Source organism: Gordionus sp. m RMFG-2023, chromosome 1, assembly GCF_954871325.1.
Source record: "Gordionus sp. m RMFG-2023 chromosome 1, tfGorSpeb1-WG-v2, whole genome shotgun sequence".
Lineage (NCBI taxonomy): Eukaryota > Metazoa > Nematomorpha > Gordioida > Chordodea > Parachordodidae > Gordionus > Gordionus sp. m RMFG-2023.
In genome coordinates, this window is record NC_088775.1 from 2,529,158 (window position 1) to 2,555,753 (window position 26,596).

General features: G+C 28.9%; 1 protein-coding gene and 2 long non-coding RNA genes across 6 annotated transcripts; 2 read left to right on the forward strand and 1 right to left on the reverse strand.

The window, feature by feature from the left end:
• The first annotated feature begins 30 nt into the window (after positions 1-30).
• On the forward strand, positions 31-19,944 carry LOC135931727 (uncharacterized). 4 transcript variants are annotated; one of them, XM_065469003.1, is made up of 15 exons: positions 31-57; positions 4,939-5,099; positions 6,047-6,204; positions 6,512-6,624; positions 7,306-7,422; positions 8,728-8,844; positions 8,904-9,017; positions 9,298-9,438; positions 9,537-9,649; positions 9,796-9,857; positions 11,214-11,407; positions 11,952-12,062; positions 12,795-12,955; positions 13,022-13,323; positions 19,922-19,944. In XM_065469003.1, the coding sequence occupies exons 2-14, from the start codon at positions 4,941-4,943 to the stop codon at positions 13,286-13,288; spliced, it is 1,827 nt and encodes a 608-aa protein (XP_065325075.1). In that variant the 5' UTR covers positions 31-57; positions 4,939-4,940; the 3' UTR covers positions 13,289-13,323; positions 19,922-19,944. The 4 variants fall into 4 exon arrangements, with proteins under 4 accessions (XP_065325075.1, XP_065325074.1, XP_065325076.1 ...); XM_065469002.1 differs by lacking the exon at positions 19,922-19,944 and having other exon boundaries at positions 13,022-13,424; XM_065469004.1 differs by lacking the exons at positions 11,952-12,062; positions 19,922-19,944 and having other exon boundaries at positions 13,022-13,424.
• LOC135931729 (uncharacterized) lies at positions 19,231-20,880 on the reverse strand. Its single transcript, XR_010573137.1, has 3 exons — positions 20,792-20,880; positions 19,916-19,981; positions 19,231-19,350 (listed from the first exon to the last, which is right to left on the reverse strand). It is a non-coding gene; the product is annotated as an uncharacterized LOC135931729 (long non-coding RNA).
• Positions 20,881-22,666: 1,786 nt separating this feature from the next.
• On the forward strand, positions 22,667-25,884 carry LOC135932009 (uncharacterized). The gene is made up of 4 exons (XR_010573249.1): positions 22,667-22,827; positions 23,203-23,280; positions 24,627-24,674; positions 25,698-25,884. It is a non-coding gene; the product is annotated as an uncharacterized LOC135932009 (long non-coding RNA).
• Positions 25,885-26,596: the final 712 nt, after the last annotated feature.

The window sequence follows — 26,596 nt, forward strand, 5'->3', positions numbered from 1 at the left end:
ACGATTCATTCATCAAGAAGTGTACATCAATGAAAAACAGCTGGAAACGCCATTTTAGTTACCCATTTCTTTTTTAAAATAACATATTTTCAAATTAACATTAACCTGGAATCATAAAATTAGGATAATATATATTTGTTGTATAAAAATTAGATTTAGTAGTTTTTAGGCATGAGAATTATCCTTTTTTTGTTCTACAGATAGACATTGTACTTTCTAATGCTTATAACAAAAAATTCTAGTCTGGGTACGAGTAGAGTTATTACAACTTAAATATAAGTAATATGGCTTAAATCCTATGTTAAAATGTATAGTAATTTTTTTCAAATTTTATAAAATGGAAAGAGTTTAGACATAAAAAAATAGGTGGGTCATTGATGATCTCTGGGTCAGGCCTAATATGTTAAAAAAAAGGTTTGGACCGTGTCATGCTTAAATTTATAAATAAAATTAATATATTTTAATATTTTTGTAGGGAAATATGTAGCTAATATTTTTATTTTTATTTGTTATCTAAAGTATATCATAAACTTTAATTTTTTTGTTCAGTGTTATGTAAAACTCTATTGAAAATATCATATTTAATAATTTCTAATATAATTACCTTAATCCTAACTTTATTTATCTTATTAACTTTTACTTTAACTTATTAACTTGTAATATAAATAACATAAAACATCTCATGTTAAAAAAAATATCAAATTACAAACTAAAAATTAATACAAAATAAACAATTTAAAAATGTTATATTTTAAATTTGCGAACAACAATTTTAATATAATTCCAAATGTCATACGTAGAGTTTAAAATTATAATACTGGGGAGGATAATAATTTTGATTATTTATTTATTTACTCTAATTAGCTGTCTTAGATAGTCAAAAAATTAATAATTAAAATATTTAGTATCATGGAAAATGTTTCAGAGGTCAGCAATCCATATTAATATTTATAATATTTAAAAAAACTTACAGGTAAAGTGTAATATTGATTATAGAACATAAATATTATTATGTCAAATATTTTATATCTACTACCTCAATGTGAATAAGTTGTTTAATGAAGTTTAAATCGACAGAACGACGGGGGTTCTGATATTTAAATAAAATCTTCAAGATTTTTAGGTAATTGCCCTCATAAAGTTGTGACAATGTGCGTAAAAATGATATATTAAACAACCGTTATGTAATTTAAAATCATCTTTCTTGAATAATATAAAAAAAATTATATTATTATTATTTATATTAAATTAATATGTACGCATTCATATTTATAAAAACTTTCAAACTTGATCGATAAAAATATATTTAGCAAGCAATTAGAAGAAAAAATAGATACATCTGAGATATAATATCAAAATATTCTAAATATCACAAGAGAATACATATTTATTTCCCATTATTCCCACAACCTAAACAATCTTTGGGAATGGTGCATTATCCTCTTTCATAGAAGATTCGTGAACTTACTGATGAATCTTGCGTAGGCTTTTTCTTAAAACAAAGACTCGCCATAGCTATTCACTGGGTTAATTATACATTAGCTTCATAAGCAGCCTCATCCCACAAGATGATTAGTTCTAAATAACATTAAAATATTCTTTTTTTTCTTTTCTTTTATAAAATATATATATGTATATTTAAAATTTGCATTTATAAATTAATAATATTATATAAAAATAGAATAAATTTGTATAAAAATCATATAATAAATACTTTTAAATGAGGGGAGGCTGGAGTTAAATGGCAGATTTATTTTTTAGTTGAGCATAAATTACATTTTATAACTTTCATCATATTATTTTATTATACTGGTGATTTCTAATAAAAAAAAATTTACTATCTAAGATGGTTATATTACATTTTAGAAGAGAATGTTGTAAGATTTCTTTTAAAAATTAATATAAGCAATAATATCTTAATAAAAAAAACAGCCAAATAATCTATATTTTCTTCTTTCCCTTTTTTCCTGTGAAAATATATATTTATAAATGTAAATAGCTTAGTATAAAAAAAAGGTGAACAGAAATTAAATATTTTATAAGTAATTAAAATTGATTTACAAATTCAAATTTTATCAAATAGGAAGTTATATTAAATAATTGAAAATCGTCTATGAAATTTTAAAAAAAAGTTCTTATAATAATAGTTTAGTTATACTTTTTATTTTTTTAGTATATTTAAAATATGAATACTAAATACTTACTAAAATATTTCTATTTAAACTAAAATACAAATACAAAAAAAAAGTATCTGTATTTTGTATCTTAAATATAAATATTCGCTTTACTTCCCAACCCTGATTGACACGCTACGCGTTTATCAATCTTATTTTTAATATATTTTTCTTTCTTTCTTTCTTTCTTTCTTTTCTTTAGCTTTTTTTTTCAAAATTTCCTTTAAATTTATAAAATTTTGTAAAATATTAGATAAAATAAAAACGTATTTTATTTTAAGGTAAAATAAAACATAAGTCCATTCAGCTCATTCAACCCCGTAAAAAAATTTTTAAATTTACCCGCCCGTTAGCCTAATGTTTAAAATCTATTTTTCGCGTATTGCATACCTATTAAACCTCGAAAGCCATACCATTTTCGTGTCTGCCCGATCTCAACAAAACACGGATATGAACTTTTTCGCATTTTATTTGTATCTAAATTATATTTAAAATATTTAGCGTTGTTTAACAATACTAAGCTGAAGTGTAATATTTTTTTTAAAAAAAATATGCCTTCCGTTTCTCGCCAGATGCAATATTCTACTTTGTTCAAAGTTTCTAGGAACCTGTCTATGAAATCGCTTTCAAAAATAAAAATAAAAAACTTGTTTGGAAATGGTATCAACGTTATAATCACAGCATAGAAATAAAATTTTATTTTAGAAACGATTAAGGTATTCTCATTTCATGTATTAGAATTGTACCACTTTGGGCCAGTCCTAAAAATGGCATGGCACAACCAAGATTTTGATCCTAAAAAAATTTGTCGCAACAATTTTGCTAAGCAAGAAATTGAATTTGTCAAAATTAGGTGATATAACCGGCGGATGATTTAGAAGCTATTAGTTATCACTTGAACGATTGGATAACTGCTTTTATTTTTTTGCTTGGATTACAATTCGCAAACACGATGGAGCGTTATTTAGCGATATTATCACGAGTTCTCGTTTATGATAATAGCGATGATGGCGCGAGACGCAATTTATAGTCGCGGTAAACGATAGCGCATGCGCCATAACATCAACCATTTTATGAGCAGGGACCCGGAGTTAACCGTAACGAACCGTTAAACCATTATAAACCGTTATAAATATCTGAACCAAAACCGTAGCATCGATATAATTATTTTTTGAAGGAGTAAAAAGAACCTTTATAAAAAACCGTTAAACCGTTAAACCGGTTCAAACCGGCTCAATTTTTATGTTTTAGAAGTGGCACGAATTTGAATATCCGGAATTGTATAAAGTTGCTCTTATAATACTGGCGGTTCCCGCAACACGAGTTTCTGTAGAAAGGGCTTTTTCGGGAGCTAAAATTTGTGTTATCGTCACAACGAACAAAGAGGAATCCATTTATATTAGAAAATATATTATACTTATACGTTCAAATAATATTTTTTAAAAATGAGTTATTTTGAAATCTTATATAATTAATAGATGCTTATAATAAAAAATAAATTGGAAGATGGTGTTGCTTCAATAAAATAAAAATTTCTAACCGTAATGAACCTTTATAAACCTTTATAATTAGGTGAACTAAACCGAACCTTTATAAAGTTCTTCTTAAAAACCGTAACCGAAACGTAACCATTATACATACTGAACGGCAACCAAACTGAACCGTTATAACTAACGGTTCGGGTCCCTGTTTATGAGTCCTGTCATTATGTTTTTTTTTCTTGGTTGTTGTTGTAGCTGTTGAAAAAAAGAAGAAATAAATTGAATATAATACATCAAATGTCAGTTATTTTCTGACAGGGGAATTGGTCTTTCCTGGTGGAGGGGAAGAAAACGAAATCATCACATGGGTTATCGTTAAAGAAAAGTCTTTTGTTGGAGATTTGGACTGAAGATATTGGATTAATTGGAGATGTCAGCTGGGAGGAACAAAGAATGGACCTGTTGGGAATGAAGAATATATGAAGCTGGATAATTATTATTTATAATCTTTATATTTTTTTTTAATGAATAGATAAATATAATTATGAATAAATATGGATCTTTTTAGTTGTATTATAATAAACGAGGCCAAACTTTCATATTTCTATCATTATCATCAATATTATCATTACTTTTTTTTTGTTTCTATTTCTAGAAAAAGTCATAAATTATAATAAATGTAAATTTTTCTAAACTTTATTTAGGGAATTTATTTCATATATAAAGATTAAATTATGAATTGAACGTTCTTTTGACCATTCAATAACGGAAAGATTGATTAAAGCATAAAATTCAGATGAGATTGAATAATTTGTTTTATGGTTCCATCTGCAAGATCATCTTTTTTCTCAGGATTCGTATTTTTTATTCTATTATTCTTAAAGAAAGGTTAAAATGGAAAAAAAAAGCGCTAAAAAATATCAAATATTATAATAAAAATTATTATATATTTCTTTCAATTTTTTTTTTTTGTTCTGTTTTATATTTTATATTTTATTCATTATTTATCTTTTATTTCATTTTCCATTTATTTCATCTTTGATTATTCAGTGTTGTACCTCCGTTTATAGTAAACGCGTTATATTCAAGCGGTTGGTGTCTATTTAACAGTATCGCAGCTGATTCTTCGTAGCGTTTATAATTTTTGAAACATGTCGCCAACATATGTTTCTCAAATTTTATCATAGCGTTATCATCATAAACGCACCGCTTGAACACGCGTTTTACTAGAGATGAGGCATTAGTCTCAAAATTTTATATATTTCTATCACCCCCCCCCCAAGGAATGCAAGCGTACAATTTCTGTTCTGATTTGTGCTCAACACCTTATCGACACTACAACATCTGTTATCACATAGGTCCTAAAATGAGTTTCAGCAGATCCATAAATTATTGCAAGTTTTTACACGGCAACTTGTACAGATTCGATGACATTCAAATGAACGTACCTTTTTAGATTTTATTTTTTTTATATTTGGAGGGCGGATGGGGGGGGGGGGAAGGGGTTGACCAAATTTATTTTTACAATCTCATTTCCGGCATGAATGGAATTGGGATAAAAAGATTTTGCTTCCATATATCTTTCGCAGTGCAGTTACGTAGTCCCTTAGATGGTAAGAAGAAAGAAGTAATATTGGAATCCTCAACGAGGAATGAATATAGCCTTTAAGAATGCCGATTTATTTTGCACAAAAAAGATTGTATGCTAGTTCGACTTATATAAGGGGCTAAAAATTATTTTATTAATTTATTCCCCGGGGTGGGGAAGGGGAATGAATCCAAACATGTTGCCTTTAAAAAAATTTCTAAGATTGTTAGGAATATTGGGTCGGTGCCGAAACACGGGATTCAGAATTTCAATAAAAAAATGGTGAATTCTTTGAAAAATCAACATGAGTTTTAACCTCAAATCACTCGGATAATATTTTATTAATAACGACTTATATATTCGAAAATTTTTTAGAAAAATAAGCATTTTTATTTTAAAAAAAAAAGAAAAAATATTGATAACCCAAAATAATTTTTATAAAAATCTATAATGTTTCTTGGAATTAATGTTAAATTTCCCATTTTTACGAGTATATTTTTAGATTATTTTTTTTAAATTTTATTGCAACTTTTTAGTTTAAACAGGATATCTTAATTTAGATTTGGTCATCATGCAACTTACTCACTTAACTACCTCAATAACGAATCAGTTAAGTTATTAAAGTAAGAAATTAAATGAATATATCTTAAGAGAAGTAAATTTTAAGCGATAGTATAATAAAACTTTTCAATGTTAATGCCAATTTTACCATTACAAAAATGGATAAGCAATTTTTTTTAACCTTGCCCTTCCCTTCTCCAAAATATAATCATTTATTTTTATCCACCCATCCAATATTTCAGCTATATATATTCAACGTGCCAGATGATAATCTTTGGGTGGGTCTCGAAAAAGGCTACGAAAATAACTCCGCTGTCCTCATAGACTTGAAAGGAAAATTCGTGACGCGTGGTTTAAGCGATAATATTTCAAATTATTTCGTGTATTACGGTAGGTTAATGTAAGTTCAGAAAGAAAAAAAAAATTTATATATATATATAATTCGAATACCAAAATTATCTGTATTTCTATTGGCTATCGTTTATAAAAATAAAACAAATACTCGGCTTTTTCTGTTTGATTTAAACGAATAGAAAAAATCACGTGATTCTAGGCTCTAATTTTTCTGTAGATATTTGATGCATAATTAGTTAAGCACATCCCCTACTAGCAACATTTACCTTTCTACTTTTTTTTTTGAAAAAAAAAAGTGAATATTTCGCCAAAAATTAAAAAAAAATTAATTTTTAAATTAAAATTGTCAAAAGGAAATGGATCGACGCCACAGATCCCGAAACGAAATGTGTCGTCAAAAAGGGAGACGCGCTCTACAGTTCCCGCTGTGATTTAGGCCACCCCTTCTGCCTCAAGTCAATATGCAGTTATAAAAAATTTTAAAAAAAGATAATTCAGTATTAAAATGATTAATCTCGGTTATACCCCTACCCTCAAATCCTGTTAGCAGTATAGTTCCATGAAATGCATTCCAATATGTTTGGAAACCCTATAAATTTTAGACAATTTAGCCATGAACTCTAGAAGAACTTTATAAAATTTATTCGATTTTACATAAAAAAATTTATATATATATAAATTATAAATGATTCAATGCTTAGCAGAATTGTCTTTAAATTTATGGTATTCCAAACATATGGAATGTATTTTCGGTAAAATTAGATTTTTAAATTATAGCGCGTTACCGGAAAAAAACACATTGACACTATCATAGTAATATAAAGAGATAAGAGAGAGAATAAGGGATTCAACGTAAATATAAGGAACAATGGGGTGCCAAATATATTTGACATTCGAACTATCTAATTTTGGAGTGACATTTGTCTCTACATTGTTATTTCTCGCTTCTTTTTTTATTGGGCAGTTAAGTGGATTAGTTTAGAAAAACCCAAACAACTTATTACAGGACATCGCGTAATCTTAATAAAAAATTTTTTAAAAAAATATGAGGAATAGATGGAAAAATGTTAGACTGGTTTCTATTTATATAAAATGGTGAACAAAGCATTTTACGGTGCCCCAAACAAAATAACATATTTTTTTAAAGATATTAAGGCTGGCAGTTCCTGTAAATTCGATGCTGAATGCTTATCAGAGCTATGCCACAATCGTACTTGTAACTGCAAAGGATCTTTGAAAAATGTTAATGGGCTGTGTTTGCTGGGTAAGAGAAATACAAAATAATTATTTAAATATATATTGTTTTTCGAAATTGGATAGAGATTATTACATTCTAGTGTCCCGCCATCGAATGGATAGGTCCGCCGTTCGGACAAACATTCTCTTGTGTTCCGTCTGGGCGGAACCTATAAAAAATTTATTCAGGTCGGACCGGATTTATCCCTCATAAAAAATTCAAAAAAATTTTTTTATTTGCTCACATAGTCTACATGATAGGGACCAGCCTACCCCAACCCCTTAAAGCTTATTATCTGCCCCACCAAAATATAGAAAGAAATAAGATTTTTATCAAAATTACTCAATGACTACGATTGTATCGTACGCAATACACTGATTTGGTCGACGTTTAACAATCCGGGATTTTTGAAAGAAAAAGGGATAACCGGATTGGTTAGGATAAAAAAAAAATTTCTACCTTTTTTTCACGGGTCGGGTCTGATCTGAAAAAAAGTATTAGGTCCAATTGTAAGGGTTCTATATAATTTTATCGACCCAATATCCAAAATATTATAATTTCCATAAGGCGGGTGGTATATATCATTAAATTATTTTTTCTGGTATCTCCTCCCTATATCTCCTGGCATCTTTAATCCGTAAATACTCTTAATTATCATATATGTATTTAAAGGAACTATCTGCCTGAATTAATGTTGTTAAAAGGCTCGTTTTGAGCCCCTGTTTTTTAAAAAACGGCTAACTCTATGATTCATCCAGAAAAATATTACGCAAGCCTGAAGATTTTAGCTTCTAGAAGGAACAAAGGTTTAGACATAATATAGACGAAATCACGAGACTTAGGCAATATTTTTCTGGCTAAAAATATCGAGTTAGACATTTTGAAAAGTCGGGCTTAAAGCCGTTTAACAACATTAGCCTTAATCTATCGGCAATCTAATTATAATTGCCGGAAGGAAGAAATTTAATGATATACCCCATTTTTGCAAAAAAAAAATTTTAGTTGTTTAAATTTTATTTCAGTTGTTCATAAGGAAAGCAATTGCCATAATGTATTTTTTTTTATTGCACGATTGTATCATTGATAGTGTCGTTAAACTGCTCGGTTTCTAACCCATTATTTTTAGACAAAACTATAAGGCAAAGCCTGGAGTATCTCTCATATAGAAAGATAGAAAGGTTTGGCCATCTATCAACCAAATCTTGAGGATTGCTTAATTATTTTTTTGATTTAAAATAATTGGGTCTAACACCTTTAATCTTTTATCATTATGGCTTGTAGAAAATAATAATAATAATAATATTTAACGAAATAAAAAAAAAAACATTTAAGAACACGAGTGCGAAAAAAATGAGGATTGCCAGCTCGTGATGGACAAAAGTTATTGTCGTAAAAATGAATGCGAATGTATCGGTCCTTTAATCATGATCAATGGGGAATGCGTCGAAAGTTATGACCATCTTATATCGTTGTTTATTAAATATTCCCTTATTAATATTATTCGTTAGAAAAATCTGTCGGCCAAAGATGCTTGAATCATAGTGAATGTGTTTATAGACAATGCCAATCGAGATGCCGATGTCCTACTGGGACCTTTCTCCATAATAATACGTGCTCTGAAGGTCATTTTAATACCCTAATCATTAGGGAGTAATGATAGTGCGCAGCTAGAAGCCGTGGAGTAATTCAAATTCACTAAACAAACCTATAAAATAGGTTTTAAAATGCAATGGTTCCAAGTGAAATATCACCTCTGGCTCTTGAGTCGCATACCTCACTCGAAAATATTTCATGAAATGAAAATTACTTCGCGTATGGATAAACTGCGCACATCGGCTGAGCATTATCATAACTCTTTTTCGCTAATTCTTAATTATTATTATTTATTATCATTATTATTAGGTAGACGTTTAAACCAGTCGTGTTCGAACAATGGGCAATGTGAAGCCTTCAACGTGCGAAGTACTTGCAATTTTTTAAAAGGAGTCTGCAAATGCAAGGAGCGTCATACCGATTTCATCAGGAATAGGTGCGGGTTAGCAAGTGAGGAATCATATGTCATATGTTCACTCTTATTTTTAAATATAAGAGGAACGAAAAGGTTAAGTAATAATTTTCTCTTGTATTTCCGATTAAATTAGAACAATACGTGCATTGTTTGGTGATGGTCAACATGTATCACAAAAATTGGCGCATGTTCCTTAATATGACTTCTTATGAAAAGATGTTGATGACTAGAGATTTGGAGTATAAGGTTGAATAGGCTTGATCATATATTCTAGTTAATAAAAAATATTTAACTCTTCCTTCCTTCCTTCCTTCCTTCCTTCCTTCCTTCCTTCCTTCCTTCCTTCCTTTCTTCTTCTTTCTTCTTTTTTAACCAATTTATTTTTTACATAGATCCATCGCCGATTAAAAAAAGTATTATCCGTTTTTGATGACCTCTTCGTATTATTTAACAAGTAATATATCTCTTTTATGTAAACAAAAAAGGTCGGTTTTAGGATATTAATAATATTTTTTTTGAATCACATATTCAAACCTGTTTATTAAATGGAAATGTTCGGTTCCAATTAGTGTTGTTAATCGGCTCGATTTATAAAAACGGCTAGCTCACAATTTTAGCCAAAGATTATAGCACCAAGACTCGAGATTTCGTTAATAGATGTCCAAATCTTTTCGCTAACTACGAGCATAATTCTCGGGCCTGCTAATATTTTTTTGGCGTAAATATTGGGTGAGCCGTTTCACAACACTAGTTCCAAATCATAACAACAACCTCTTTACAATATAAATGGTGATCTATATTAACTAGATATTTTATGTGATATTTACTTTAGAGGTTAAAGTTCTTTCTTGGTTTTAATTGTTGATATTAAGGTATATTAGATTAAAATCGATTTCACTTTGTTTCGTTATTGAACAAATTACATTTAATAGAATTTGAACTTGAATAATCATCTTACTTTATCCTTTTAATAATTCCAACATTCATTTTTGTTGTGCGATTGATATTTTGATCACATCGAGAACCTTTGCTGGCTGAATCGATTTTTTGCCAAATCAACTATAACCTTAAGTTGGTTTTTTTTAGATATTTGGAAAATAATATAAGAATTGATACATTACCTGTAATTAATATACGCTATATCTAATAAGTATGTGGTATTAAAAGTAAAAATTTTACTCAACCCAATAGTTGGATTGGGCAAATCACCAAAAGTTCCTTCTAGAGTCAAGTAATGCAGTTACAAATCAAGACAATGGAACTGAAAGTAAAAGACTCCCTCGGCTATTTCGATGATGATCTGATAGTAGAAAATACACGCTTCAGAACACGGTGGTTCACCATCATCAGAATCAGCAATTTCTCTCAAATATTATTTTTTTCTTGTAGAACATAAACAAGTGGTTCCAAAAAACATTATCCTAAGCATTTATACAACCTATCTTAGACTTGAAGCCTCTACTACAATCAATATGTTATACGTGGTTCCACAAAAATACCAGGCGTACTTACCAGATAAGAATTCCCTAAACCCAAAAAATGGTGCTTTAATAACTTAAAAATACTAGATGAATGTAGAAGAATACATCACAGTAAAACTTCAGTCAACTCAGCCCACCTAATCTATGAAGGGATGTTGGCAAGATTTTTAACTTGGTGTTTTCTATGCATTATAATAATATCAATCAGTAACGAGGTACCAAAAAAATAACTGACTGTTGCCTAATATTTATTTTTTCTTCTCTATATAATAGATAAATATCCTATCTCCAATTTTTTGATAATTTATAAAAAAAACAAACAAAAAAAGCTTAATTTCCCCAGATTCCACTAGGCCCCATTTTAGGATATATCTATACCTTAAACATGTGGATGACTACCTTGCGAACGTGAAAAAAAGTGTGAAGATTATTTTGCCGGTCGAGTTCCGCTCCGCTCCTTACCAATATTGGGACACTCCATTAAGCGTAACTATCGAAAAAGTCGTGCTAGAGCCCGTCAAAGGTTAAGATTATTCGCTTCTCTTCTTTTTCTTTCTTTTTATTGCTTGTGTCCTTTTTTTTCTTATCTATTTCCCGAGTTTAGACATTTGTAAACCGGATGTAGAATCAGAACTGCTTTAGAGAAAAATTTGTTTTTTTAATTCAAAATCAGAATCTTTTTGGGTTGGGTTCTTATTTCCTTATATTTTCATTGGAAGGGGGGGGGGGGGGGTTAGGTATTCTTCTTTATTCCTTATCTTATTAAGAGACACCGAGCTTAGGACCTGACTCAAAGTAAGAGAAAGGATCACCATTTTTGCCGCAATCGATATTCCTCGAAAAGTTACGCGAAAATTACATAATTCTTAGGGCTTAACATATGATTTATGTTTGCGTGGTTGGTTGACTAGAAAACTAGTTTGAGCTGGGCATTAGAGTGAACACGTCTCTAAGAAAAAATATTTCTTTTCTGTCTCAACTACACTAACACTTCCTTCTTTCTTTTTCTCCTCCCACCATAGAAATCTTGTTTTAAGAAAATATATTTAATCGTAAAAAAAAATAAGATATGTGCTTGGATCATCTAGATTACCGCGATTTCTGGCAAACATTATCCTTGTTCTTAGGAATAGTAGCTCTCATAGGATTACCCATCATTTACATTTGTTACTTAAAAAGTTAAACCCTATTATTTTTTTTTATCGATTTTCAATTTTGTAAAATTATTTTTCTAATTTCCGGTCCGGTTTTTTTGAAAATTTTTGGCCCTACCCGTGTTTTATATTTTTAAAAATATATTATATTTATTTTAGATTTTAAATCGATACTAAATGGTATTTTCAAAATTTTGAATCATAAGGCCCCGTCCAGATATTTTTTTGAAAAAAGTTTAGGCCCGGCACGGTTTGGGTATGTTTAAAAAAATTAAAATACGGTCCGGCCCGTGTGCTCGGGCCCGGCTTAGGACCGGACCTGCAGGTCCACTGATTTTTATCATGTCTCTCTTTTTTTTTGTTTTTTCGATTACATGATGTTATAAATTACTTTAAATCTTGAAATTGCCCAAAAAAGAATGTATATTCATTCTGTAACAGCTGGCGACGCAGTTTTGTTTTTTTCCTTATACGTATATAATTTATAAGAATGAATCTTTAGTTGTACGGGAAAATCAAAATGGCCTCGCCAGCTGATTCGTTATTCATATTCATCCATGGTTTATAAATTGTATTTTGATAAATTAGTCGGTTTATATAAGTAATTGTGCTGTTAATGAGGATGGTATAGTCATGTTTCAATAAAATAAATATAATTATTGAAGTAGTTATTATAAAGAAATGGGTGCAATAAGTTTACAAATTTCTATTCCTATTACTACTTCCGTTCTATTTCGAAATAAAAAATAAAACAAGGAAAACGTTCACTGGAAAATCGTAATCCTTGGCGGCAACCCTATTTCAACTTCCGTATAAATATTCCTTACACGGTTCAAGAGCTGAGAGTGACCCTGACAACACTCAGGGTCATATATGATCAGGACCCTAGAACGGGGCTTATCCTGGAGGACGAACAAGTAGAAATCCTCCTCTTGAATTCGTTCTGCATAATAATACTATATTATGCTCAAAAAAAACAAAAGGTCATTTACAAGATGTACGACCACTTCGTTAAACTTTACCTCAAGTATTACTACGAGATCTATTACGACTTCGATTACAAATACGAATACGATATCGATTTCGATTATTGGGCCCGGTTCACCGAAAATCAACCCGAGATGGTGGATTATAGCGGGGAGGTCTTTGAAACGCCGAGGAAAACATCTTCCACGAGGAACATCAATAATAAACTTAGCCGATATATGGAGCTGGCGGAGGGTTACGGCATGACCGACGATTCCAATTAGGATCCGCAATCGAAAAAACCTGCCCTGCTTTTGGGGTTAGCAGCTCATAGGCCCCTAATTATTTACTCGTTCTCAGCCCATTTTTGTTATTTTAATAATTGTAAATTAGCATCTCCGCTCTATCAAGATATGTGTATATATATATGTATTGATTCTCCGCTTTGTAGAAGCAAAAAAAAGAGAAAAAATTACGCTACTAATAGAAGTTTTTCATTAAATTGCGATAAAATTTTTTATTAATTTCTTTATATTATGTAACAGAGACTGTGAAAACAGGAGTAATTACTCTTCCGACATTTTTTCTATCCATGTTTTTTCCTTCCATCTGTTTTTCTAAACTTTATGGGGGAGGGGGGGGGGAGGGTGAAGCATATATTTGAGATTTATCTACCTTATGAATGAATTTTGAAGTTTCATGTGATCTCTTATTAGGTTTATTTAGCGAATATCTGTTCTACAAATCATCTTTAAATATGCTTTGCCCGTGGTCCTTTAAAAAGGTTATAACCAAATCTCTTGAGGATATTTAGCGGTGTTTTCCCAGTGTTATTACAATGGGTCCTATTATTTTCTCGAAATTTTGTCACCAACTTTGGTAGACAATATTTTTTTTAAAAAAAATAGCGAGCTGGGCTTAAGGATCTTCAATAAAATATATGCTGGAAAAAAAATATAAGAAACTCAAAGGCACCCCCCCTCTCCGCTCTATCCTTGGACACACCCACGCCCATCAAGAGGACAGTTTGACAGCATTTTCGGGGCCAAAAATATGATTAATTGTAAAAAAAAACGAACTACGAATGAGATCCCTCATTTCTAGAAAACGCGCACCGCTGGGTTTTTTATATTTAAAAAAAGCAAGCAAATAATGGGTAAGTTTAAACGCGTATCCCATCGCGTGAGCGATTTGCGTTTATTATAAATAAAGGCCTCTAAATAAACTCTATTCGAACTAAAAGTTTTCATTTAAATATTTTTTTTTGTTTTATTCCCTTTCTCTATTCCTTTCATTTCTTTCTATTTTATTATATATTTATTTTTTCTTTTCGTTTATTCGTTTTCTAATCAAGCCAATCTCTTTATTCCTTCCTATACACTGACAATTAGTTATTTTATATTCTCTACAGTTTTACATACATTGGAAAAACTAATCCCACCCTTTTAAACTTCCCTTTTTTATTGAAAATTTTACAATTGTACGGTTGAGAATTTTAAGATCGTAGACCATTTTATGGGCAACCCATGGAAACCGGGGTAATTTGAACTTGGTGCCGGCTCGACCTCTTTCAGAAAATTGGCTTAAGATTTTAAGTTCCTGTTATAAAATTTGCACTAAATTGAGTTTCGAAAATTCCTGAACCCCCCAAATTCGGGACCAGAACCCTGTTTAAAAATAATTTTATTTTTTGAAAAATTCGTCATCTATAAAAAGTTTTATATGTTATTTTTGTTGATAACACATCTAATTATATATAAGTTATAATAATGATAATAATGATAATAATATAGTTTATAATTTCCCTCCGAATAATACCAGATCAAGTTAAATATGTTTATATATATATATATATATATATATTAAAACATATCTTCCTTTGGAATTCCTAATTTAAAGAAAAGGTTCTAACATAATATCTTTTGTAATATTTTAAAAATGATTAATTTCGTCAGAATTTTTCCATCTTGAATCTATCAATTCCAGTAATTTTAAGATCTAAATTTTAAAAAATATACATATATATTTAAGAAAATTTTTATAGTTTCTTTCTTTCTTTCTTTTTTTTCTTTCTTTTCTTTATTTTCTTTCTTTTCTTTCTTAATATTCATATTTTACTACCATTTACCCTTCGCCAAGAACATCTTCTGGTGCCTGCATTGTCGTAGCTTAAAATTTATAGTTTTTTTAAAAAAAAAAGAAAAATTTTCATTTTTTTCATTTTTTTCTAGCGGATGTAAAAAAATAAAAATCATTTTTTCTTTTCCTTTCCCAAATTCCTCCCATTAAATCAAAATAAGTTTTTATTATTTTTTAAAATAAAAAATTGTAAATGTTTCAACTTCTCTCTATATAAAAATACAATAATATTCAGAAACTTACAGGCTTAGCCCTAGCCCGGCTAGAACCGAATTTCAATTTTTTTTAAAAACCAAACATTTGAAATCGTCGTTATTAGCTATAAAAATCAAAAAAATAAATATAATATATTTTTTAAAATAACCCCGGGCCGGGTTGTAAATCCAAGCCGGGTTGTAAATCCGGGCCGGGTTGTAAATCCGGGCCGGGTTGTAAATCCAAGCCGGGTTGTAAATCCGGGCCGGGTTGTAAATCCGGGCCGGGCCGTGTCGGACCGGACCGTGCAAATGGCACCTCTGCAGGTCTTGGAGAATATTTTAAAGATTTATAAAAAGTGTTATCACTATCGAAATCACCCCCTCGTCCTTCGTATACATTGTATTCCTCATTCGTTATCGTACCATCATAATGGCCATGCAATCTATTAATTCAAAAAAAAACATGATAAAAAATACACTATTCCCTTTGAAATTGGTTATAATTATATTATTAGGATTATTTTCTCTTGCCCGTCCTCCGAAATGATGTATTTTTTTGGGCCCGATTTTTGAAAAACGACTAACTCAATATTTTGGTTAAAAAAACATTGCCTAAGCCTCTAGATTTCGATAATATATGTCTAGACCTTTGTGTTGCTTCTATGAGCAGAATGTATAATATTTTTTTCTGGGTAAAATTATTGAGTTGGTTAGCAATATTACTTACAAGATAGATATATATATACACGTTACCCTGCCTTCGCAATTAGCTCGAATTTCGAGGCCAACTATATATAAATATGTCTGCGAAGTACACTTAAAAAAAGACTGCGAAAGCGGGGTTATTTGCTCTGACCTATTCTGAATATTTTCTAAATTAGCATTTGTATACCTGATCCAAACTTCCGTTTCCTTTACACTTTTTGGGTTAACTCTCCTAATTGACAATGCCATTATGGAGATTGACATCAATGTCATTAAATGCCATAGAATTTTCATATTTTTTTAAAAAAGAATTTTATAGTTTATTTTCGCTAATACAGTTAATTGTTATATATAATTAAACATTTACAAAAATTTTAAATATTAAAAATAAAATATTTTTGATTTAAAAAATATGTAATTAAATTTTAAATTTCTAAGGAACATAAAATTAAACGATCTTATATAGAAAAAGGAGGTAAGAGATAACATGGAAATTGAAGGTTTGAAAAAGGCATAAAATTTATGTGTTATTGAATAACAAGTTTTAAAATGCCAAATTTGTGTGATAAAATGTATTTGTTAGAAGGAACTTAATTTAAAAGTAACAAAATATTAAGAATTTTAAAAATACAGGAAAAAGTAATGGATAAGAGAAGGTGGCTAGCATAAAAATTTTATTTGTTTGTCAAAAATAATGAGGCGAATATTAAAATTTTTAAAACAAAATGTGATAAGGTAAAAAATATTAGTATATTATCTAACTTTTAATCAGGAAAAGAACGTTCTGGAAGGAGTAACCACGTGATGAAAAATGCTAAGAAAAGTGTGTCACTCTTAATGGGCGCTTGCAAAAATGAACCTATTTTTTTTTTATATACGGGCTCAAAAAAACCCACTATACTTTAACCCCCCCCCCCCAAGGATCATATTTGAGGCATAGGATAAAATTAAATTTAAGGCACGCGAGTGAAACACGCTTGCCGCTACCAAAAAAATTGAGTTTTAAAAACAATAGATTCCCAATTTTGCCAATTTATATTGGCAATAAAACCTGGCAGCAGAAAACTTATTAATATAGTATGTAGAGGGAAATGCATCCCTATCATTAACAGTTTATTGCTGATTGGGGTAAAAAAAACAGAGAGAGAGTTTGTGACGGAACTAAAAAATGTTTTTCCACGTGGAAATTATATTTGGCATGGAAGATGTCGCAAATTTATATAACACGATAATAATCGTTAAAAAAAAATAATAAGATCTAAGGTTAAAGCGTGAGGAAAATCGATCAAAAATATCATTATATAATTGAATCGGTTACATTTGTATTTTTCAATCCCGACCAGGCCCGAAATTTTTTTTTAAAAAAGGTGTGCGATTTTTTAAAACCGGCCTGGCCCGAATTTATTTAAATATAATAATTACCCAAAATAGATATATGTCGTGTATAGCGTCTAGTTTTTTATAAATAAAATCACATTATTTTTATTTTACATAAAAAAAAATAACACATAAAGTTGATAAATTTAGATATATTTTTAAAGACCAGACCCGGCCCGATATTTTTTAGAAACCCGTTAACCGGGCCCGGATTGGCCCGGGTGCGAGTTGAGCTCAGATCTCTGGTGTGTATTGTTATATCGATATTTATACAAAAATGACAAATAAAAGTGATAAGTGTCAATTAATTCGGAAAAAAAATTTAGTATTTTGTGGATTCAAATTCCATGGGCGTTGAAAGTGTTTTAAGTTGTGAGCGATCGAAACAAGTAAAAATTATATTTATTTGGTTATCGGTATATCTATCATAAGGTAATCTCACTTATATGACTCCCTAAGAAAAAAAACGTAAGTAATACGCGAACCCTTTCTTCTTCCGGATCCCATTAATCCACCAATCCTTATGGCACTTATATATATTTTTTTATAGTATATATAAAATTTCATACAAAATTTTTGATTTTTAAGGGAACAACTAATGAGAACCTAGAAATAGCCAGTAACCAATAACAAGGGTAAGTATGAACAGATGATACGGATATGGGCGTCATTGGCCTTGACAATCTCAATGAGGGGGGGGGGGCTCAAAAATAAATTTTCAGAGGGGCTCAAGCCCATGCGCGCTACCCCCTCCATATTATAGTGACACTACTGGATATGGGTACTTAGCATATAGCTTTAAATGTTCGTTTAAAAAAGAAATAATAGCGAATATGTATTAGGGTTTAAGCTAAATCATTGTACCTTATAAAAGAGCAATAGAAGATCATGTATAACCAAGAAGGGCATAGAAATGCAACAGGAGCAAAGAATTCACTTAAAAACAAAATTAGATCAGGTAGAGCCAATAAGGGTATAGAGAAAAGCAAACGGAGCAAAGAGATCACATTTAGCCAAGAATGGTATAGAAATGCAAATGAAGCAAAGGGATCGCGTGGAACAAAGAGATCACACATAACAAGGAAGGGTATAGAAATGCACAGAGCAAAGGTAAACTAAAACGAATAAACCATGAAAATAAATTTTTTCCGTGATTGAAACATTTTTTTTTTTAAATTAAATAGAAATATATTTATTATTATTTTAAAAAAATAAGAGAAAGGAAGGAAAATTCTGTTTTATATTTTATATACATATTTCTCTTTTTTTGTTCATGCCTTTAATAAAAAAAGGGTCTTATTTTTCATCGAATTTTGATTTTTAAATTTATAAGTTACGCCTATATTGGTTGTTTAAACACCTCGTTTTGAGACGCTATTGAAAAACGGCTAACTCTATATTGAAAGCCCAGAGAAAAGAAAAATCGCTTTATAAGCCTCCAGAATTTGGGCCAATAGATATCTAGACTTTTATTTGTGCACCATCTAATGAGCAAAATCTTTAGGCTAGCGTAATAATATTTTTTTCTGGTTAAATTACTGAGTTACCCGTTTAACAACACTAGCTCACACGGCCTGTTAAAGGTGGAAGCCCTTCAAACATTTAGAATAGTTGCTAGGAACCTTAACTAAATAGTTTTGCTTAAAGGGTTATTGGAAGGAGTTTAGTTTTCTTTATTTATTTTTTTTTTAAACACAATGTGAAATTTTTTTTTTGCTTTTAATTTATTAAATTTAAAGTTTATATGAAGGAAAAAACAATTCGTTTGAAAAACATTTGTCATTTTTTTTTAGAAAATATTATTTCATCAGAGTTATTTGTCGAGAGAGTGACATTGGTCACATTTCCGTCGAATTCTTTATCAGAATTATTTGCTGAGAGAGTGACATCGGTCGCATTTCCATCATCTTCTTTATCAGGATCGGTAGCTGCTTTCGAAGATAAAAAAACATAAAATGAATGAATGAATAAATAAATAAATTTTTTTTTTTATTTTTTTTTTGTTTTATTTATTTATTTAATAAATAAATTAATAAATAAATGAATGAATGGATTATCAACTCACTCGTCAGTTATCACTTAATTTATCATAGTTATTTATCTCAACCTTTAAAAAGGTCTACTTTGTAATTTATATGAAAATATTTAGAATTTAATTTTTTTTGAAAAAATTTCTTTTTATTTTATATCATTTCTTTTTATTTCTTTCATTTTTTATTTCTTCCTTTTTTTTCTATTCTATTCTATTCTTATTTTTATTCTTTCCTTCCTATTTTTTTTTTCCTAAATGTTTTCAGCCTTATTCCGTTTAGATTTCTGAAATTTTTATTTGGGTAAATAGTTAATATAACTAGGAGCTCTTGATTTTACGCTTAAAAACAGCTGACAACTTTAGCGACCATTTTTACCTAAATAGCGAAAAAAATAATAATAATTGGATATTTATTTTTAACTCCTCGATAAAAATAAAATATTTTCTTCTTTTTTTTCTACTATTAGATATGTTCCCGTTTTCGCTATCGATGATGACTTCTTCCACTGGTTCTTCAATAAGGGACCCTTGACATTATTTTATTTTTTGCAATTTAATAAATAAATTTTTAAAATTTTAAATATTTTTTTTTATTCATTCTTCTTTCCATTCATTTTTCCTTCATTCTTTTTTTTCTATTAACTTCTTCTTTTTAAAAAATTATTTTTTTATCCTTTTATTATTTTATTCAATTAAGAAATAAATTTTACACAAAAAAAGGAAAAGAAAAAATAATAAAATTATAGAAAAAAAGGAAATATTTGTAAAACGTTACTTTTTTTAAAGTAACTTATTATCTTATCGCTACTTTTCGTAAAAATGATTTTTTGTTAATATGGAATTACAGTTACTTTATTTTAAAGAAGTAACGTATTATCTTTATACTAAGATTATTGTTTAGAATATAGTCATTTATCGACTTCAACAAGAAATATTTAATAATTGATATCTGCAAAGTTATCACATTTTCTATTCTCCAAAAATCCTTCTTAAAATAATTATTTTTTGACATTTTCTGCAATTCATGCCCAATAAATGATATAAAATTTGACATATTAATAAAGCAATTTAACTCGATAGATGAAATGGGCCAGGGGGTAGGAATAAATTACGTCATTAAAATATCGGGGGTACTTCTGGGGGTGCCCATTATCTATTTCATTAATTTAATTAATCATTGTAGAAGGAGAATCAGCTTCATTAGGGTCTAGGAAAGAGAAGGGGGGGGGGGGTAGTCTAGAGCGCTTTAGAAATGTAAAGAAAAATATTGAATAAAGATACTTATCGTTACTTTACAGGGCTAAAATAAAATTAAAATGCGTTACAATTAATATTACTATCAATCTCAGCCTTTCGATATCCTCGTTTAATCCAATCCTTGTAATTCTTCCAATTCCCGTTAGACTGTGATTTAGCTATAATAATTTTAAATAAACATTTTACCGACTTTGACTGCTTATTTAATTAACTTTAAAGTAAGAAAAGAAAATATATTCCTTTTATTAAATATCAATGGCGAGAGAACACCCCCTCCCCCTCTTTTAAGTTCCTAGTAAACTGGAAATTTTTATAGAATTTGGATTATATTTTTCCCTTATAAATATAATGAAACAATAGTGTGCTCTAATAACAGTTGAAATAAAGCTCATATTTGCCTTATCTGATGCATTATGACGAAAAGAAAAGAAAAGAAAAGAAAGAAATCAAAAGTTTTTATAAGATTAGTTATTTCAGGCTATAAAAATAATTCTCACCTTGATTAATTGACAGTGCCATTACGATTGTCAGGAATGTCAAAAACTGCGTAAAGATCATTTTATTTATTTTATTTTTTAATATTCTTCTTCAATTTAAGTATTTTTTTTGAAAATAATATTTTTTTTTTCTCTTCTTCTCTTCTTTTAAAAATATTATTTTTTTATAAAATATATCGAAATAAAATATTTGAAATAAGTCTTGAAATTAAAACACAAAAAAATAATAACAAATTAAGTAATTTTATCAAAGGGAAAGGTTAAGGAAGTAATTATTATCTCTAATTTTGGCCTCGATTAATTTTTTGAAAGAACCCGGAAATACCATTGTAAATTTGTATTTAACTTCCTTTTAAAATATTTGTTAGTTTTATCTTTCAAAAATTCGTAAAAATCGCGAATTCTCTTGAAAAAACTCTTCTTCCAGACGTTGATCACGTTGTTTCACGTGTTATACCCGTAATCAATGCATCAACCATATGATAAAAAGACTCCTTCTAGGGCCCTGGAAAACTGATGCCGCTAAAAAAATCGGCGCTGGCTGACAACGCTTAATCTAAAATGCGTAACCTACTAAAGGCAAATAATTTAAAAGCCATTTAATCCCCCCCCCCTCTTTGTCAGAAATCTTCTAACCTTTAAAGATTTTTTTTATTTTGCAACATGCTTTGGATGATAAAATAAGTTTACTTAGTCAAGTTCGAGAGTTCCCTGAAATCTAAATTTTGGTTCAGAAATTTTTTGACTTCATTGCGGGTTGCAATCTGGATTCGAACACGCCATGGACCAAAGATACCCCGGATTGTTTGGTCCACGTTCGCAAAATGTTTCTTACCAAATCATTTTCAAATCTTTTTTTTTTCTTGAAGCCGGGTTTGACTCCCCGTGGGCCAAGAAAATAAAATCAGCGTATTTTTTTTTGCTATTATCGCATCCATTAAGAAATGAAATTTAGCTTATACGTTACAAAAAGAGAAAATATGAAGCCTGTGTCTTTTTACTTATAAACCTGACTAAAGCAGTCAATGACAATCATAGCGAATTTAGGTTATAACCGTCATCTAGGAAAATCTAAACGATAAGGGTCTCTTTCGATTATCCCCCCCCTCCTTCCTCCTTCGAAATGTCAATCACGAATTCTAGACTTTATAACTCATAGCCTGACTTAAACATTGTAATATAACTTTTGTTAATAATTACAATACGAATTCTTTGTTAAGTATGAATTATTTATTTTATTTTATTTTTTCAAAAAATGATAAGAAAATAACAGGTTTTAACCAATATCTTGTAGTTGAAGGAAAACAAAAATTAAGTTATTTTTCTCTTAATTTCCTTGAATTTAAAATTACTAATTACTGGTTATTTTGTTCAAAAAAAATAAAATTAATGGCTTTTTGCCAACCTGTGATAAAAAATTAATCTTTATTAAGCTTATTTTAAAAAAAAAATTTTAACTTTTATATTTTGTTTTTTTTTTCGATAATATTAAAATATTTTATTATTTCAAAGAGAAGAGAAGAGAAGGAAAAAATTTATTTTCTTAGAAATTATGAAGATCTTAAAATATTTCTTAGCATTCTTAGCAATAGTAATGGCGTTATCCATTAGGAGTCAGGGTGAGAATTATTAATAAAAAGTTGTTATTTTTTAGAAAAAAAAGAGAAATTATGTAATTTTATTTTCACATTTATTTTATTTTTTGAAGGAAAAATAAAATTTAGTTTATTTGTAAAAAAAAATTATAAAAATTAAGCTTTTTTTTTTAACTGGAAAGGTCAAACTGAATAGGTGAATAAAAAAAGGCAATTTCATTGATAAATTTATTATAACGTATCTAAAGTTAAGTTTAAACGGGTAAGGCGAATTGAGAATTTGATATAGTTTGAAATTAAGATAAAATATTAGTTTATTATATTTTTCTTAAAGCATAAATATGGCGACCAATGTTAAATTTTAAAAAAAAAAAAAAAAATTGTTTAAAAATATTATAGCTAAACCACTGTCGATTGGGGAATGGAAGAATGACAGAGATCGGGATCATCTAGGAAGCTTTAACGTCACAAATGATGGTAATATTTATTGTAAAATAAGATAAATAATCTTCCAGTATTCCACTTAAGAGTACTATGAATGTGTTTATGTCAGGGATATGAACTCGAGCCCGGAATTAAGAATTTTAAATTTTCATTTAATGGAAATTTTGTTTACGGGAACTTAATCGAAACCGATTAGGTCCATTATACCCCGGGATTAATGAGTTCCCCTAATCGGTCTCTGTCTGTAACTATGGTTTCAAAATGCCTAACCAAACAATTTTAAATTTCCAGTTTATGTTGTATTCCTCGTTAATGTAAATAATTTCATCTTTAACAGATGTAATTTCGAAAAAGTTATTTTGATTAATTATTATTATTTGAAAAAGAAACTGTAAAAATGATTATTGCAAAAAAAATTGATGTTTAATTTATGTTTATAACAGTTAAAATTTAATGCAAATATATTATATATGGTAATTTGAATTAAGTAAAAATTTCCGTAATTGTAACTGGAGAATTGGGCATTACAAATGGAACGTTGTTTATTCTATTTATTCGACTTATAAAAAGTTACATTTTTGGGGGGATAAATGTAACGAGTACCCGTTAACTTTTATAATTAATTGTAACCTTATATTTATAAATTAATGTAAATCATAAGACTAGGGTTAAATTAATAATTTTATTCATTTATATAAAATTTAATTATATACAGTGTGAAAGAAAGAAAGAAAGAAAGAAAGAAAGAAAGAAAGAAAGAAAGAAAGAAAGAAAGAAAGAAAGAAAGAAAGAAAGAAAGAAAGAAAGAAAGAAAGAAAGAAAGAAAGAAAGAAAGAAAGAAAGAAAGAAAGAAAGAAAGAAAGAAAGAAAGAAAAAAGAAAGAAAGAAAGAAAGAAAGAATGAAAGAAAGAAAGAAAGAAAGAAAGAAAGAAAGAAAGAAAGAAAGAAAGAAAGAAAGAAAGAAAGAAAGAAAGAAAGAAAGAAAGAAAGAAAGAAAGAAAGAAAGAAAGAAAGAAAGAAAGAAAGAAAGAAAGAAAGAAAGAAAGAAAGAAAGAAAGAAAGAAAGAAAGAAAGAAAGAAAGAAAGAAAGAAAGAAAGAAAGAAAGAAAGAAAGAAAGAAAGAAAGAAAGAAAGAAAGAAAGAAAGAAAGAAAGAAAGAAAGAAAGAAAGAAAGAAAGAAAGAAAGAAAGAAAGAAAGAAAGAAAGAAAGAAAGAAAGAAAGAAAGAAAGAAAGAAAGAAAGAAAGAAAGAAAGAAAGAAAGAAAGAAAGAAAGAAAGAAAGAAAGAAAGAAAGAAAAATAATCTTTTATTTTTTAAAATTCACATTTTTTTAAAAAAAATATGTTTAATATAAATTGTGGGAAAAAAACAAAAATAAGATACCAAGGAACCAGAGGAAGAATGCACAACCCAAGATGGAATAATAAGTAAAAAATATAAGTTAAAATAAAAATAATTTATTTTTTTAAAGTTTTACAAAAATAATCAAATTTTGTATATGTATATGAAGTGTCGTTAAATCTACCTAACTTTATAGTCAACTATAAAACAGCGTAGCCATGTTTTTAACCAAAAATATTCCAATCAAATCTTCAACTTGAGGCTCAACTTATAGACTTAAAACAATTATTTAGGCTAAAAGCTTGACTTAAGCCACAATAGAGATGATCAAAGTTAGGTAATTTTAACAACACTGTGTATACGTTAGAGACAATGTGCTATTATTTTTTCAAATTAAAATCATATTTTGAAGCACGTTTTCTTTATGATTTAAAATTATGATTTTACCGAAAATGTAATTCCAGCATGTTTCGAATACCTATATTAGGAATTATAAGATAATTTTATCGTTAACCTTAGAGTCATTTAAAATTTATATGAAAAATTTATGTAAGTTCAAAAGTTCATCGTAAAATTTTTCATAAGGTAGTTGTCAAGCATAATGGAATCCATTTCCCGTGAGATCAGGAATTTTAAAAAAAAATAACACATTTCCGGAAAAAAACGCAATTCCAGCTAACATATATAAAAATAAGAGCTTGCTAAAATACTAACTCACTGCACCAATAAAATTTTATGATCTAGAACTATCGCAGAATTTAAGGTTAGAAAAATTCATCTTTCACTTGGAACAAGGAGAGAAAAAAATAAATAGGGAATAGAAGAAGAAAAGAAAAGAGAAAAAATAAATTTAAAAAACGAGAGAAATTAATGAATAGAAAAACAGAAAATAAGGTTTCAAAAATTCTAAGTTTTAATTTGCTAAAATTTTAAATTACAAGCGCTTAGATCTGAAGAGGATGCTTCTAAGTTTTAATTTTTTTAACCTGGTTTTCCTTTTTAAATTTTGTTCCAAAAAAGTTTAAGATTTTAGCACTTCCCATAAACAGTGATGAAGTCTGTCATTCTCATTCCTTAATCTAATTTATTCATTTTATCTTCGAAAGCAGATTCTGATGGAGAAGATGATGAATATGAAGATGATGAAAATGGAGATGATGACAACTAACCTAAATGATGGACTGAAAAGAATATTATTATTTCTTTACGCAATTCATTTTTAAGAGAACTTTATAAAAAATTTATGTAACAAAAAAAATGTATTACAAAATAAACTCTTCTCTTCATTTTACGATAGATTCGTCTTACTTAATTATAAGTTAAAAAAATATCAATAAAATTTTAAATAAGGACTCATAGGGAGTTGTTTTAGACAGCATACATAGTATGCATTATTTTAGCATGATAGCGAGCTCCTGCATCATTATCTAGTCGGATGAGGGGGGATTTAGAGATGGATCTGGGTGGGATCGGGCAAGTTCTGGAATCAGGAAGGTCAGGTAATTTACTTCACGCCTTCTACTGAAACAAAATGATATTATATATGGATTTACTATCCTGGTTAAAATCAAATAGATACTCATAGCTACTCCCGATACCCTTTAGTTACCAGTTTGAGTTTACTGGATAAACTCAGCACATAATATCCAATTCATATCAGAAAAAAAAACAAATTGTCACAAATTAAATATAGCTGCACCTCCATCCAGGTCTTTACCTCGGTCTAATAAGCATCAGTGTTAAATTATCTAAACCTTTTGCCTATTCCAAGATAAACTTCTAAGACGAAGCCACAGCTTTAATGATTGTGGTTAATTTTTTTAAGATATTGACTAGGCCGATTTGGGTGGGGGGAAGGGGGTGGGGGGGTCTAGAGATTTGTGATGTAACCGCACTAGTTACTATCGCCATATAGCATAAGGATCGCATAAATGTAAATATCACAGTTTAAACATAAGTCAATAAAAAATAATACAGTAAAAAAAATCCTTTTTATTGTTATTATATA